Source organism: Leucoraja erinacea, chromosome 19 (genome assembly GCF_028641065.1).
Source record: "Leucoraja erinacea ecotype New England chromosome 19, Leri_hhj_1, whole genome shotgun sequence".
Lineage (NCBI taxonomy): Eukaryota > Metazoa > Chordata > Chondrichthyes > Rajiformes > Rajidae > Leucoraja > Leucoraja erinaceus.
The window spans coordinates 17,595,699-17,609,679 of record NC_073395.1 but is presented as its reverse complement, the minus strand read 5'-3'; the positions used below and the strand labels follow the sequence as shown (position 1 = coordinate 17,609,679).

The 13,981-nt window shown below is 41.5% G+C and overlaps 1 protein-coding gene and 1 long non-coding RNA gene across 5 annotated transcripts in view; one reads left to right on the top strand and one right to left on the bottom strand.

The window, feature by feature from the left end:
- Nucleotides 1-3,993, bottom strand: part of LOC129706278 (uncharacterized) — a 45,074-nt gene extending 41,081 nt beyond the window's left edge. For both annotated transcript variants that reach the window (XR_008725031.1, XR_008725032.1), the window contains exon 1: nucleotides 3,848-3,993. This is a non-coding gene — a long non-coding RNA (uncharacterized LOC129706278). The remainder of the gene's footprint in view (nucleotides 1-3,847) is intronic.
- LOC129706277 (A disintegrin and metalloproteinase with thrombospondin motifs 20-like) overlaps nucleotides 1-13,981 on the top strand; it is a 270,471-nt gene that overhangs the window by 215,843 nt on the left and 40,647 nt on the right. For all 3 annotated transcript variants that reach the window (XM_055650461.1, XM_055650462.1, XM_055650463.1), the window contains one exon: nucleotides 9,289-9,456. In XM_055650461.1, the coding sequence (XP_055506436.1) occupies nucleotides 9,289-9,456 (168 nt within the window). The remainder of the gene's footprint in view (nucleotides 1-9,288; nucleotides 9,457-13,981) is intronic.

The window sequence follows — 13,981 nt, the reverse complement described above, 5'->3', positions numbered from 1 at the left end:
CTTGTCAAAGCTTCTGCAATCTGCTCTCTTGCCTCTCCCAATAACCTGGGATAAATGGCATCAGGTCCTGAAGATTGAGTTCCATCTTAATCTCCCACTGCCCTTGCATTTTAGTATTCGCCAGACTGATTTCACTGTCCTCCATGTTCTTCACCTTGGTGAAAACAGATGCATTTAGTACTGTACGCAGCGCTCCAAATGTGGCTTTTTTAATGTCTTGTACAGCTATAACATGCCGTCACATACTCCAATACTGAAACCCTGACCAGTGAACTCAAGTGTGTCAAAAACCTCCTTCAAAACCCTGTTTACCTGTGTTGTTACTTGCATGGAACTATTTACCTACCTCCTAGTTCTACAACGGGGTATTGATTGTGGATGATCAGCCATGGTCACGGTGAATGGCAGTATTGGCTCCAAGGGCCGAATGGGCCCACTCCTTCACCTATTGTCTATTGTCTAACACTCACCAAATCCCTACGATATATTGTGTAAGCCCAGTCCTGGTATATCTTACTAAAATGCAACCCCTCGCATACATCTGACGAGCTCCATTTGTCATTCCTCAGTCTATTGGTTCTATTCATCAAGATCCCATTGTAATCGTCATCATAAACGTAACTTTCTTTGCTGTCCACTATACCACCAATTTTAATGTCATTCACAAAATTACAAACCAGGCCACCGACATTCACATCCAAATCATTGATATAAATAAAGAACAACCGTGGACCAAACACTGATCTCTTTGACAGGCCTCCAGTCTGCAAAATAACCTTCTACCACGTCTCCTATCTATATGTCAATTTTGTATCCGATTGTTTAGCTCGCCCTGAATGCCATGTGATCCAACCTTTTAGAGCAGCCTACCTTGTGGTACCTTCTGAAAAATCTTGCTTAAAGTCCATGTAGACAATATCTACAATACTGCTTTCATCAATCTTCTGTGTCACTTCATCAAAAACTCTATCAAATTGCTGACTAGGCATATTTGGTCCTTGCTTTCCAAATGGTGATAGATCTTGTCTCTCACAATCCCCTCCAATAAATGACCATCACTGATGTAAGGCTCACCAATCTATAGTTCCCAGGCTTTTCCTTTCTTAAATAGAGGAATAACATTAGCCATGGTGGCACAGCGGTAGAGTTTCTGCCTTACAGCACCATAATCCCAGGTTTGATCCTGATTACGGGTGCCGTCTGTGTGGAATTTGTTCGTTCTCCCCGTGACCTGTGGGGGTTTTCTCCGGGTTCTCCAGTTTCCTCCCACACTGGAGATGTACAGGTTCGTAGGCTAATTGGCTTGGTAAAATTGTAAATTGGCCCCAGTGTGTAGGATGGTCCTAAAGTGCAGGGATCGCAGGTCGGTGTGGACTGGGTGGGCCGAATGGCCTGTTTCCACGATGCGTCTCTAAACTAAACTAATATTAAACATCCTCCAGTCTTGTGACTGATTGCATTCACATCACCTTTTCTTCCAGTTGCTCCTTTTTCGGCATCCTGCTGAGGTCTAATCTCGTGGGAGTCAGCCTTTGTGCACAGACAATGCACTTCATGCCTAGGCCTACACACCAGGTCATTCACCCATGCAGGTCATTTCAGTAAACTCAGTCCTGCCCTCACTATATTCCAGAGGGAACACTGAGGATCATTGTGGATGGACTCCTCGTCCAGAAACACAAAGCCAACCACTAGGATTAGCATTGATCAATGATTGCTTTTGAATAAATCAACCTACAAGAGATATTCCAAAGGAGATTACCACACTCTGTAGGTCTTGGGAAAACCTAACATTAATTCATGAACTGTCTGACCCTAATTGGAATTATTTTGGGACCAATTGTGATTACTGGTCGACAATATAATCGCGAGTAGTGATCGGTCAACAATAAACGTAACGCATGAACATTTGAGCCTTCATGTGGTCCCCAAAGTGAAATTGCTGCTAGTAAATCACTCCCCTCTGTGTATGAAAACCTCTCCATAGATGCTGCACACTAGGAATTGGTGTTACTCCATTTTATAACAATTTGTATATTATCATCACACAATGTGACAAGAAAGGTGTTTGCACAAAGTGTAAGTTATAAGCAATTCCTTTAATGCAACATCTATATATTTATACATGTATAAATATATACACACCGTGAGGGCCAATTATTTTGCCTCCAAGCCTTTTGATTCAGGTTGATAAATTGGCTCTGTAAACTGAAATAGCTACAATGGAACAAAATCAGTCTGCATGTTTTAGATTTTGTCAAGAGTCTCACTATATTCTAACACTATGTTTTGATTCCTATCACTTTTTGATCATTTTTAGCAATAGATCTTGTGGAGCTGCTGTTTCACAGTTCCAGAGATGTGCTTGGATAGAGTGGACGTGGAGAGGATGTTTCCACTAGTGGGAGAGTCTAGAGGTCATAGTCTCAGAATTAACGTATGTTCCTTTAGGAAGGAGACGAGGAGGAATTTATTTAGTCAGAGGGTGGTGAATCTGGAATTCTTTGCCACAGAAGACTATGAAGGCCAAGTCAATGGATTTGTTTAAGGCAGCGATAGATAGATTCTTGATTAGTACCGGTGTCAGTGGTTATGTGGAGAAGGCAGGAGAATGGGGTTAGGGGGGAGAGATAGATCAGCCATGAATGAATTGCGGAGTTGGCTTGAGCTGAATGGCCTAATTCAGCTCCTATCACTTATGACCTTATGACCTGGGTTCAATCCTGACTGCCTGAGTGAAGTTTGCATCTGCTCCCTGTGACCATGTGGATTTCTTCAGCATTCCCTGGTTTCCTCCCACATCCCAAAGACATGTGGGTTGGTAGGTTAATTGACCTCTGTAGATTGGACAGAGTGTGTTGTGTAGATAGTTTAATCTGTGGGATTAAGTTGATGAGAATGCAGGGGGAAAAATCAATGAACGTAAGATTTATGTAAAATTTATGCTTTAAGGTTGGCTTGGTCATGGTCGTTCGAAGGGTCAATTTCCCTGCTGTTTCTCTGACTCTATGATTTTAATCCTTAATACAATATCATTTGATTTGATTTCACTTGACAAAATAATCCAGTGCAGTCTGATGGAGTGAGAAATGCGTTCATGTATTTCCTTCAGCTTTTCTGTGACAATTGCTGTTAACAGCTGGCCTCCATTTTTATGCTACCTCAACGTACCACCACATGCCGGAAAGATCGCTGCAATACAAAACGACCGATAGAAACATATAATAATGATTATCTGAAAGTGATTTAAGCTTGTAACCTGATCTGAGTTCTGATAATCACAGATTGCTCGAGTTTAAGTTCAGGCAGTCCATGATGCCATCTGAGCTCTTCCAAGGGCCAATTAACCATCCCAGGTATATCTGCAGATCTTCAAAAGGGAAGGGAATGGAAAGTGCCAACAACAGTTGCAAAATGGAGCATAGAATAATTTTTTTTTTAAATAAACTTCTGAGAACAGCATTTAACATTCTCAATGTGTGTTTCGCATTGTGTAAATTCTATTGGTGCTATAATTGGTTTGCTGTTTATTTGTGAAATTTTACCAAACATTACCTTCCATGCAATTTGTTACAGTAGAACTGTGATTACTACCATGAGCAATATTTGTGCAATGTCCCATTTTCTAGGAGTTTTCAACAAACAGCGTACTTTTCAAGTGCATTTGAAACGCAGTCATTTTGCAATTCTGAAATCATTTTCCACATTTAAAAAACAACCTCAAGCTATAAGCCAAAAGTCAAGGAACATCGATTGTAGTTCTTGATTCATTTTGCTCCTTGTTCATAAATACTTAAATTTTAATTTAATATTAGTCCAGGAAATCAACAATGAAACATGAACCTACCTTGTCTTGTTGTTTCTGTGGTGATGCATGGAGACAGGGTGAAATCAAACTTGAAAGCTCTTTGACTTGCCTCCTGATACTGTAACAATAAATATGTGTGTGTGAGAGAGAGACAGACAGACAGAGAGAGAGAGCGAGAGAGAGAGAGAGGGAGGAGAGAGGACAGAGAGAGAGAGAGAGGAGAGAGAGAGAGAGAGAGGAGAGAGAGAGAGAGAGAGAGAGAGAGAGAGAGAGAGAGAGAGAGAGAGAGAGAGAGAGAGAGGGAGAGAGAGAGAATACAGACAAAGAGGGAAGAGTGAGTGTTTTAGTTGTTGCTCTGTTCTTTGCCTGAAAGGATTAATAACTTTGATTAACTCATGCCCCAGTGGATGAGCTTTTTTGTGGAAAGGAGGAGCGTGTTTCCATATGGATGTGATATACTACTGTTATGTAACAAATGCTGAATGGTTGATGACGCAATCCAGAAGGCACGGTTATTTGGACTGTACAACCAATTTGCTGAGATAAGAAATCACTTCCTTATGCATTTAGGTTTTTTTCTGCAGTATGAAATCTTCAAAGTACATAAAAGCTTTTCAAACCAAAACACTCATTATGATCAAGCAGACACTGAGATTGTGGGCATTTCAGGCTAAATTTTCGCAGAATGCTTTGAACTCCAGGTCTGCTGACAGCTCGCCCTGTCTTTGAAATGCCTGTGTAATTACTATGTTTATGGAAGTTCCAGGATGCAAATGCAGCACAACCAACTCAAAATTGTGAATGAAGTGTTTCAGTGCGATGTATTCCAGTATTTCCTGTTGACTCAATGTAACTCAAAAGCTAGGCAGATATCAAAGCTTCCTTAGATATGGTAGTTTGTCCCTTAATGACTAGAATTAGAAATCTGTTCTAACCGTTTGCTAAGGAGCAGTCCCAGCCAGTTTCTATAGTTCTGGGATTACATTGAGGGGTAGTGATCTATTGCTGTAACTGACATAAGATGTGGTTGTAATTTTGTCAAAGATACCACAGAGTCAGTTGCATCTCCACTCCTCCATCATTAATATCCTAAAGGGGCTGTCAGACGAGTTTGCCCTCAACTCATACTCACAGCATGGCCGACATGAGGTCCTAGGAGGTCTTTGTATCTCTCCTTCATGCTCAAGAATAGTCCCCGCGTACTCGAGGCCTCAACTAGTTTGCGGCGTATTTTGCAACACGTTGAAAAATGCCCACTATTAAAAAAAGGTCGCCATAGAAAAAATCAATTTTTTTTTACTCGTGGGTTTAGTCGAGGTAGGTCGTAGTAGGTCATAATGCTATTTTTAGGTAGTTGAAGTCAATCAAAGTTAATCGTAGGTAGTTGAAGGTAAAGCTCGTTGAGAAAAAAAAAGGTAAGTAAACCGACCGGTAATGTTAAATGCCTGCTAAACTTTATTAAACGTTGTCTGGCTTCTTAAAAGTGTCGCCACTCCTTCTCCCCCCCCCTTCTCTCCCCTTCTCTCTCCCCCCCCCCCCCCCCCCCCCCCCCCCCCCACCCCTCTTTTCAAAAGGACTTAGAGTTACTGTGCCAGCCATCTTTTACCTTCCTGTTCAACGTGGGTGTGAATTTCAGACAGCGCTCTCCCGCTTTCCCTGGCCCCTGCCTTTGCGATGTGTGTGTGTGTGTGTGTGTGTGTGTGTGTGTGTGTGTGTGTGTGTGTGTGTGTGTGTGTGTGTGTGTGTGTGTGTGTGTGTGTGTGTGTGTGTGTGTGTGTGTGTGTGTGTGTGTGTGTGTGTGTGTGTGTGTGCGCGCGCGCGCGCAGACGGTTGATCCGGCTCGCGGTTTCATCGCTGACAGTCGATCCAGCTCGAGGTTTTTTCACGCGAGTGCCCTCGAGCTTGAAGGTCGAAGACAGTCGCTGAAAGGTCGGGTCATCGGGAAAGTTGAACTACTTTTTTTTTAACTTTATCAAACAGTTTTGTATGACATCTCAGAAACAGATTGCATAATCTGGCAAATGCCGTGAACAAAACTGTTGCTTTCTAACAAATTGTTAGGAACTTAAACTTCAACTTGAATAATTTGAAATAAAAATCTTTATTAAATCATTAAAGAGCAGAGATTTGTTAAGTAAATAATGCACAATGTGTAATTTGAGCTGAGTATTAAACTGTAATTTTATCAAAAGCAAATCAAGCTCAGATGTGGCAAATATTTGGGTTTCCTTGCCGCTAAGCTAATCATTGGGTCATGTATTTCTCTGCACATAAATGGTTTGACCCCGGCTTGGCGGAGAATTTCTTCCACAACTTTGGACTCAAAACAAATGATCACGTTTTGTAGCTGGTTGCATCTGTTCAAACACACAAAAATGCAATGACACCAGCGAATAAGTTTTCAAATCCACTAACAATATCAATTTTATGTTTAAGCAGCCAGAAGGGAAATGTTGCCAGATTTATTTTAATTAATCTTTATACAGTAGCAGTGGGAACATTGTATTTGAGGAAAATCTGGAAACCGATTGTGTTGTTCATTGCCTGTATATATGTTTGCTTTAAGTGTTAGTTCATAAGACGATTATTTGCTTTTGCAGTAAATAGAAACATAGAAAATAGAAAATTGGTGCAGGAGTAGGCCATTCGGCCCTTCGAGCCTGCACCGCCATTCAATATGATCATGGCTGATCATCCAACTCAGTATCCTGTACCTGCCTTCTCTCCATACCCCCTGATCCCTTTAGCCACAAGGGCCACATCTAACTCCCTCTTAAATATAGCCAATGAACTGGCCTCAACTACCTTCTGCGGGAGAGAATTCCAGAGATTCACCACTCTCTGTGTGAATCAGAACAAATCGTATAAGTGTCATATTCAAAACTGTGTGTGTATATTTATTTGCTTTACTCCCAGTACTGGGTATTTATATTTCAATAATAATTCACTGCAGCACACTCAAGTTAGATTCTCCTGTAGTTATGCAGTAGTAATTCCGTAGTAATTTTCTTGATTAGTACGGATATCAGAGATTATGGGAAGGCAGGAGGCTGGGGCTAGGAGGGAGAGATAGATCTGCCATGATTGAATGGCAGAGGAGACTTGATGGGCCGAATGGCCTAATTCTACTACTATCACATGATCTTACAGTCCTTTGATGCAATATGATTCCTTGGCTAAATGAATTATGTTGTGAATTAATTCGATTGTAACTTGCAATGATCAAAATACTCTTTGCTTCTTTTTAGCAGAAAGATATCCATATGATTATCTTTTTTGGTTCCTGATTTGAGTAAAATAAAGGTCCACAAAGATATCCCTCATGTGATGACGTAGTCTTGCCTGCGAGTCTGATACATTAGCCTCCATCATTCTCTTGAGTTCAAATGCTGATTGTTTTTAATCTGACACATTTGAATGACAATGAATGTGCTCTTTCCTGGCTTTCATTGTCCCCCACACAGCAAGCTACAGCCTCTGATTTATGTTCTCACTTACCAAAATCTGGAACGGAATGAACACCATGCCTTCATTTGTAACTGCGCACAAAACCGAATTATCCCTTTCAGTTTGTATTTGTTCACTGCAGAGCTTCATTCATAACATCTGTGAGGATTAGCATAACTCATTTACAACACAGAAAAAAATAAATCCCTATGAAATCCATTCAAACCATGTGCAAAACTGGAAATTACTGTTAATAATGGAAAGAAAGATACTTCCACTTACAAATGAAGACACAAGAGACTGCAGATGCTGAAATCTGGAGCATCCACCAGGTTCAGGAACAGTTACTTTCCTACAATTATCAGGTTCATGAAACAATAGACAATAGGTTCAAGAGCAGGCCATTCAACCCTTCTAGCCAGCACCGCCATTCACTGTGATCATTCATGGCTGATCATCCACAATCAGTACCCCATTCCTGCCTTCTCCCCATATCCCTTGACTCCGCTATCTTTAAGAGCTCTATCTAACTCTCTCTTGAAAGCATCCAGAGAATCGGCCTCCACTGCCTTCTGAGGCAGAAAATTCCACAGATTCACAACTCTCTGGGTGAAAAAGTTTTTCCTCATCTCCGTTCTAAATGACCTGCCCCTTATTCTTAAAATGTGGCCTCTGGTTCTGGACTCCCCCAGAATTCATACACAATTTATGTCATATACAATTATGTTATGTGTGCTGTCTGAATAATTGTGCCTGTTATGCTGCTGCAAGATTGTTGTACCTGGACCTCACACTCACCTTACTTATGCTTACGACAATAAACTCAATTTGGCTTGACTTGAATATCTGGGCACCTATTTTAGTGTAACAACCAGGAGTAAATTTTGGAAAACATTCTTCAAATTAGTGTCTTGGAATCTTTTATGCCCACTTCTAGAGTAAACTCAACATGGCTTATTGACACTTGGAAGATAGCACTTTCAATGTGAAGCTGCCCCTTACAGCCCTGCTGTGTCACCTTACACTTTTTATTGATGTTTCTAAAGTAGGGCTTAGCCCCATAGCTTTGTGCCACTGAAGGAAGGGGTTAGATGACCAAATTGCTATCTCTTGGAGAGAAGAAAGCCTGCCATTGTGTGACGTGTCAGTGAATGTAGTCTACTTTGTCAGTTGGATTATTTTATCTGCAGTATAATTTTTCCTACACTGCAAACAATTGTCAACAGCATTTTGAAGGAAATTATCATATTCAGTGCAAAACTAGAAAAACTATACTATATTAGTGGATGGACACAAAATGCTAGAGTAACTCGGCGGGACAGGCAGCATCTTTGGATGGAAGGAATGGGTGACGTTTTGGGTCGAGACACTTCTTCAGACTGAGTCTGAACAAACTATACAACTAAATCAAACCACACAAGCGAAACTTTCACAAATTAATCGTCTCCTTCCAGTTAACTCTTTTGAATTGTTGAACATGGCTCATGGAATGGATATCAAGGGCATTGTTATTATTTGTAAATAGCAGATTCTTTGTAAATAGCAGAATGATCCAACAACATCGAATGGATTTCGAATTAGCCACTGATTGATCATGCACCACATATGAATGCACTAGAACAGAGATCGCACAAGACTGCAGATGCTGAAATCTTAAGTATACAAGACTGCAGATGCTGAAATCTTAAGCATACATTTGTGCCTACTTTCCACTCTCCACTTTTAGTAATTGTTCTTGATTTTAAGTTTATTTTATGCTTTGGATATGCCATTCCTTACAATACTGTGGTGGTGTGGTTACCACATTCATTTTTTTTTGGTATTTTCCGACTCACAGACAAAATTAACTTGTGGATGTTTATGGAAACAGAACCTGTTCATTGCCCGAGGTTAACGTTTCTATCATCTTGCTGTGGATTTATTGTGAAAGGATTATCCATCTAAGAAAGAAGTTGCAATTCGTGAGATCTCATCTCTGACACGTTGTGCAGCAGTGGGTTTGCTCAAGATTGCTTTCTGTTCTTTGTTCGCAGTGTTCCGTGTCTTGTGGGAAGGGCACCAAGCATCGGGGAGTCGACTGTGTTGATGGGGGGCAGGCTGCTGTGGACCACAAGTACTGTCAGCACTTGAGGAAGCCGCGGCTTTACAAACGGTGCCGAGCGGGCCGTTGCCCCACCTGGAGGAGCACTCCATGGACACAGGTAGGAGCTCACCTGAAGAAGGGTCTCGACCCGAAACGTCACTCATTTCTTCTCTCCAGCGATGCTGCCTGTCCCTCTGACTTACTCCAGCTCTTTGTGTCTATTTTAACCTTATTCTCTGTTCTGTTGAGAAATTAGTAGATCTGAGGCATGATTTCTTAATTTCTTAATGCTGCCGTGTGCCGTATTTACCCGGGATATTTAAGGAGACCATTTGCCCATTGAGTCTATTTCATTACACACAGCATCCCATTGCACAACTGATTTGCCTGTAGCCCATTATACCACATTCTCATCAAAATCCTCTAAGTTCTTTCAATCATTATGCACAAAGGATAAGTGGCCATTTTACCTACCGACTGTACTTCATAGATTCATGGAGTGATACAGCACAGAAACAGGCCTTTCAGCTCAGCTCTGAGTGTGTGTTTCGACCATCAATTATCCATTTACACTGATTTTACAATAATCCCATACTCTTCTCCCCACATTACCATCAACCCCATCCAGGTTCTATCACTTTCCTACACACGAAGGACAATTTACAGCAGCCAACTACCAACTGGCACTACATTTGGATGTGGGAGGAAACTGGAGCACCTGGGGAAATCCACACAATCACTGGGAGAACGTGCAAACTCCACACAGACAGCGCCGGAGGTCAGGATTGAACTCAGTCACTGGCTCTGCTTGCTGTGCCTCTGTGTCATCCAATAGAAGGTTTTACAGAAAAATGTAGAAGAATTTTGGACTCAACTGTAAACACTCATTTATCTTTCTATTCTCTCATACAAAACCCACTGCACTGCACTTGGAGTACTGTGTGCCGTCCTGTTCACCACTCTATAGGAAGGATGAGGATGTTCTGGAGAGAGTGCAGAGGAGATTCACCAGGATGTTGCCTGGATTGTAATTCTTTAGTTATTGGGAGAGATTCAATAGCCTGGGCTTGATTTCTCTGGAGCGAAGTATATAAAATGATGAGAGGCATGGATAGGGTAGGTAACCAAAATCTTTCTAGTGGTAGGGGTATCAAAAACAAGGGGTCGTAGGTGTAAGGTAAAAAGAAGGAGTTTTAAAGAGGACGTGAGAGGTAAGTTTTTTCACACAGAGAATGGTTGATATATGGAACGTGCTAACAGATGGTGGAATCGGATACAATCACTATATTTAAGAGACATTTAGATAGGCTCTTCAATAGGCAAGGCATAGAAGGAGAGTGCAAATGGCCAAATGGATTTGTGTTGATGGACAAAAAAAGATGAGAATGGACATGGTGGGTTGAAGGTAGACCCAAACTGCTGGAGAGAGTCAGCGGGTCAGGCAGCATCTCTGGAGAGAAAGCATGGGTGATGTTTTGGGTCGAGACCCTTCTTCAGACTGGGCTGAAGGGCCTATTTGTGTGCGATATATGAATCCATACCTCTGGCATCTGTCACCTCATCCAGAAACGCAGCAGAATCTCATTCTCAGCAACCTCTGGCGTTGTTGCTCTGCTCTGGTTGAAATAGATTAGGCCGATAAAGAACCGCCTCTGAATTAGTAAGAAACTGCACACGGATGATCAGTTGATGGAAATCAACTTATGTTGATCTACCAATTTGGCTCAGAATATGTATTTTGGGCCAGTCAACGAGGGTGGGGTAAGATGAGATAAAGTCAGGGTAACATGATGTGGAGAACTGGTGTTGTGCTCACTTGTAGAGCAGTCACATCAGTGGGTCGTTGCAGCCTGATCAGTGGCTGCCTGCTTCACCTCCATCAATGTTCTGCTCTGGGGGAGAATATATGGTGGAAATTTCTCACGAATTCCACTCCAAACTTACAGAAGGCACGCTTCCAATTCCTACTTCTTTTCTTTTCCACACTGCCTTGTTGTGCCAGCCCTCTGCTCATGGTAGTCATTGGGCATGGTGTCTGTTGAGAAGAATGTTGGGACTAGTGTAAATGGAGCATGTTGGTCGGCGTGGGCAAGTTGGCCTGAATTACCTGATTCCATGCTGTATGACTCTATGACTATGAAACCACCATCATCAAGAAACTAGCTTTCATAATTAGACATAAGGAACTGCAATTGGAGGAATCTTATAACAAAAATCACAAAGTTCTGAAGTAACTCAGCAGATTATGCAGTATTACTGCAGAATATTGAAAGGCAACAAAGAGGAAATTCACAATTCGCCCCTCTTTTCTCCTTATCTCACAGCCTCTTGTCTCCATTTAACTATGGCCATTGCCCACCCATCTGCTAACATGTGTGTTATGATTGTGTTTATAATTTGTTTGGTTATTTTGTTGTTTGTCTTTTGCACAAAAGTCCGCGAGCATTGCCACTTTCATTTCACTGCACATCTCGTATGTGTATGTCACAAATAAACTTGACTTGACTTGACTTGACTTAATCAACCTGTATCCACCCACCACTTAACACCACGTCCTACAATCAGTCTGACGTGTGTCCTGACCCAAAATGTCACCTAGCTATATTCCCAAGAAATGCTGCCTGACCCGCTGAGGTTACTCCATCACTTTGTGGGTTTTTTTGCAACGTTTTATAACTTTGGTTCACCAAATCAACAGATTCTAATACAGAACACGTTCGTCTAAACAGGACTGAAGTGTGCACGTGTCTGCTGCTTTTTTTGAAACATTTCAATCCTTCAGAGTAACAGTAAATGCTTAAAGTGAATTGTGGTTATAAAAATGATATTCAGTAGAGCCCAATTGTTCAAACATATTTTAAATTGACGAGATAATTGAATGGCAAACATACATGCAGCAAGTCCTGACCAGTAAGATTGGTAGTTGATTAAGAATTGCTTCAACCACAGGGAATTTGTGGTTAATGTTCCAGTGGAAATGGTGGCAGGATACCCGAGCTAGAATAAATCTGATGTGTGGTTAGTACTTTGAGACATTGTCAGAATTTCCTTTGCCCGACCACTCAAGTGTTACAACAGTGGCAAGATCCCAAGAAAAGTTGGGCAAAGCCTCAATTTAGCATTGAAAAAGTAGAAGTTGTCCAGATGTTAAGTCGCTAAGGATAAAGACCAGCCATGGGTGGAGCCAACCATTTCTCCTCGGTTATTTCTCCATAACTGATGTGGATGTCGGCTCTATCACCTTACTTCAGCTTCTCTTTTCACCTTTGCTGTTGTTTAGCAAGATGCTTCACGTATGTCTCTTGAATTAAAATTATACTCTTAAACCGGGGGTACTCATTTTGGATGATCAGCCATGGTCATATTGAATGGCGTTGCTGGCTCGATGGGCTGAATGACCTACTCCTGCACATATTATCTATGTTTCTATGTTTCTAACCTCCTCTAAGAAAATGATCTGACCTTCACCATAGTTCAAGTTGAGCTCATCAACTCAGCATGAGAGGGAGCAGATATGCAAATCTATAGCTTCCTCGTCACTGTTTCACGTAGCAAATTAATTTCATGAACAGCTACATCCTCCGCACTAAAAACATCAACATTGTGTTTTCCTACCATTGGAATTAAGAAATCTTTAGCAACTAAACATTTCCGATTTAAATGTAACTCATTTTACTTGTGACTGCTTTGGTTCTGTTAAGATGACCCTGCCTGTATTCCAGTATTCACATGAAACAATCTCACACTGATAATTTGTTCTGTGAGCTCAAAGGGCTCAGTATTCATAAAATGTTGGCGTTCCATACGTAAATGCCTTTCCCATCGATTGAAGAAGATGATCTACAATTTGTACCTTTTTCTTTATTGTCCATTATATTGAATGCAGCTATTTTATGTTCTCGCATCATATTAATTCACACATGATGGCATGCACCTTCAGAATGCTGTGCTCCCCTACACGGAACTAGCAGCAGGCGTTGATCACCACCCCTCAAGCCTACTCTGACATTCAATATGATCATGGCTGATCTTGCCTTATGCTCCAACTCTTCTCCTGTGCCAGTTCCCTGAACTTTCAAAAATCCATCTATGTCCATCTTCAATGCTTCTAATGATCCAGCTGAGATCACCAGATCACCTCCAAGTACAGCCACCTGGGCAGCTTCCTCACCTGTTCCCCACAGCCAGCCCATCTCACAGGACAGTTACTCAACAGGGGTCAGGCATCTAGGGTCATCGTGTATCAGGGGTCATCGAGGCCGTGTGTGTGGAGTTCAGAGGAACAGGAGCAGCCTTCAGGGTGTAGACTGCTACTGCTGCCCCAGAGGGACACCGTGATATACCATTAAATACAACTGTTGGCAATTGAACCATTAAGAAACCAATGTGAAATTCATTTAATCCTCAATAAATTACAAAGAGAATGTAGATTAAACATCCTCACATTTTCAATAACCAGGGTTTAATCCATTTGATTTGCTAGTTGTGTTTCAATCTATTTAATGGCTTCAAAGAAACTCTCTTTCTGATCTAACAATGCATGTTTCCACAACCTGTGGTGACCTGGCATTTCTAATTTCATTAAGTCTAACCTTTGCTGTTTAAAGGTGCTTCCGCTGACCTCCATGCACGCATAACAGGCC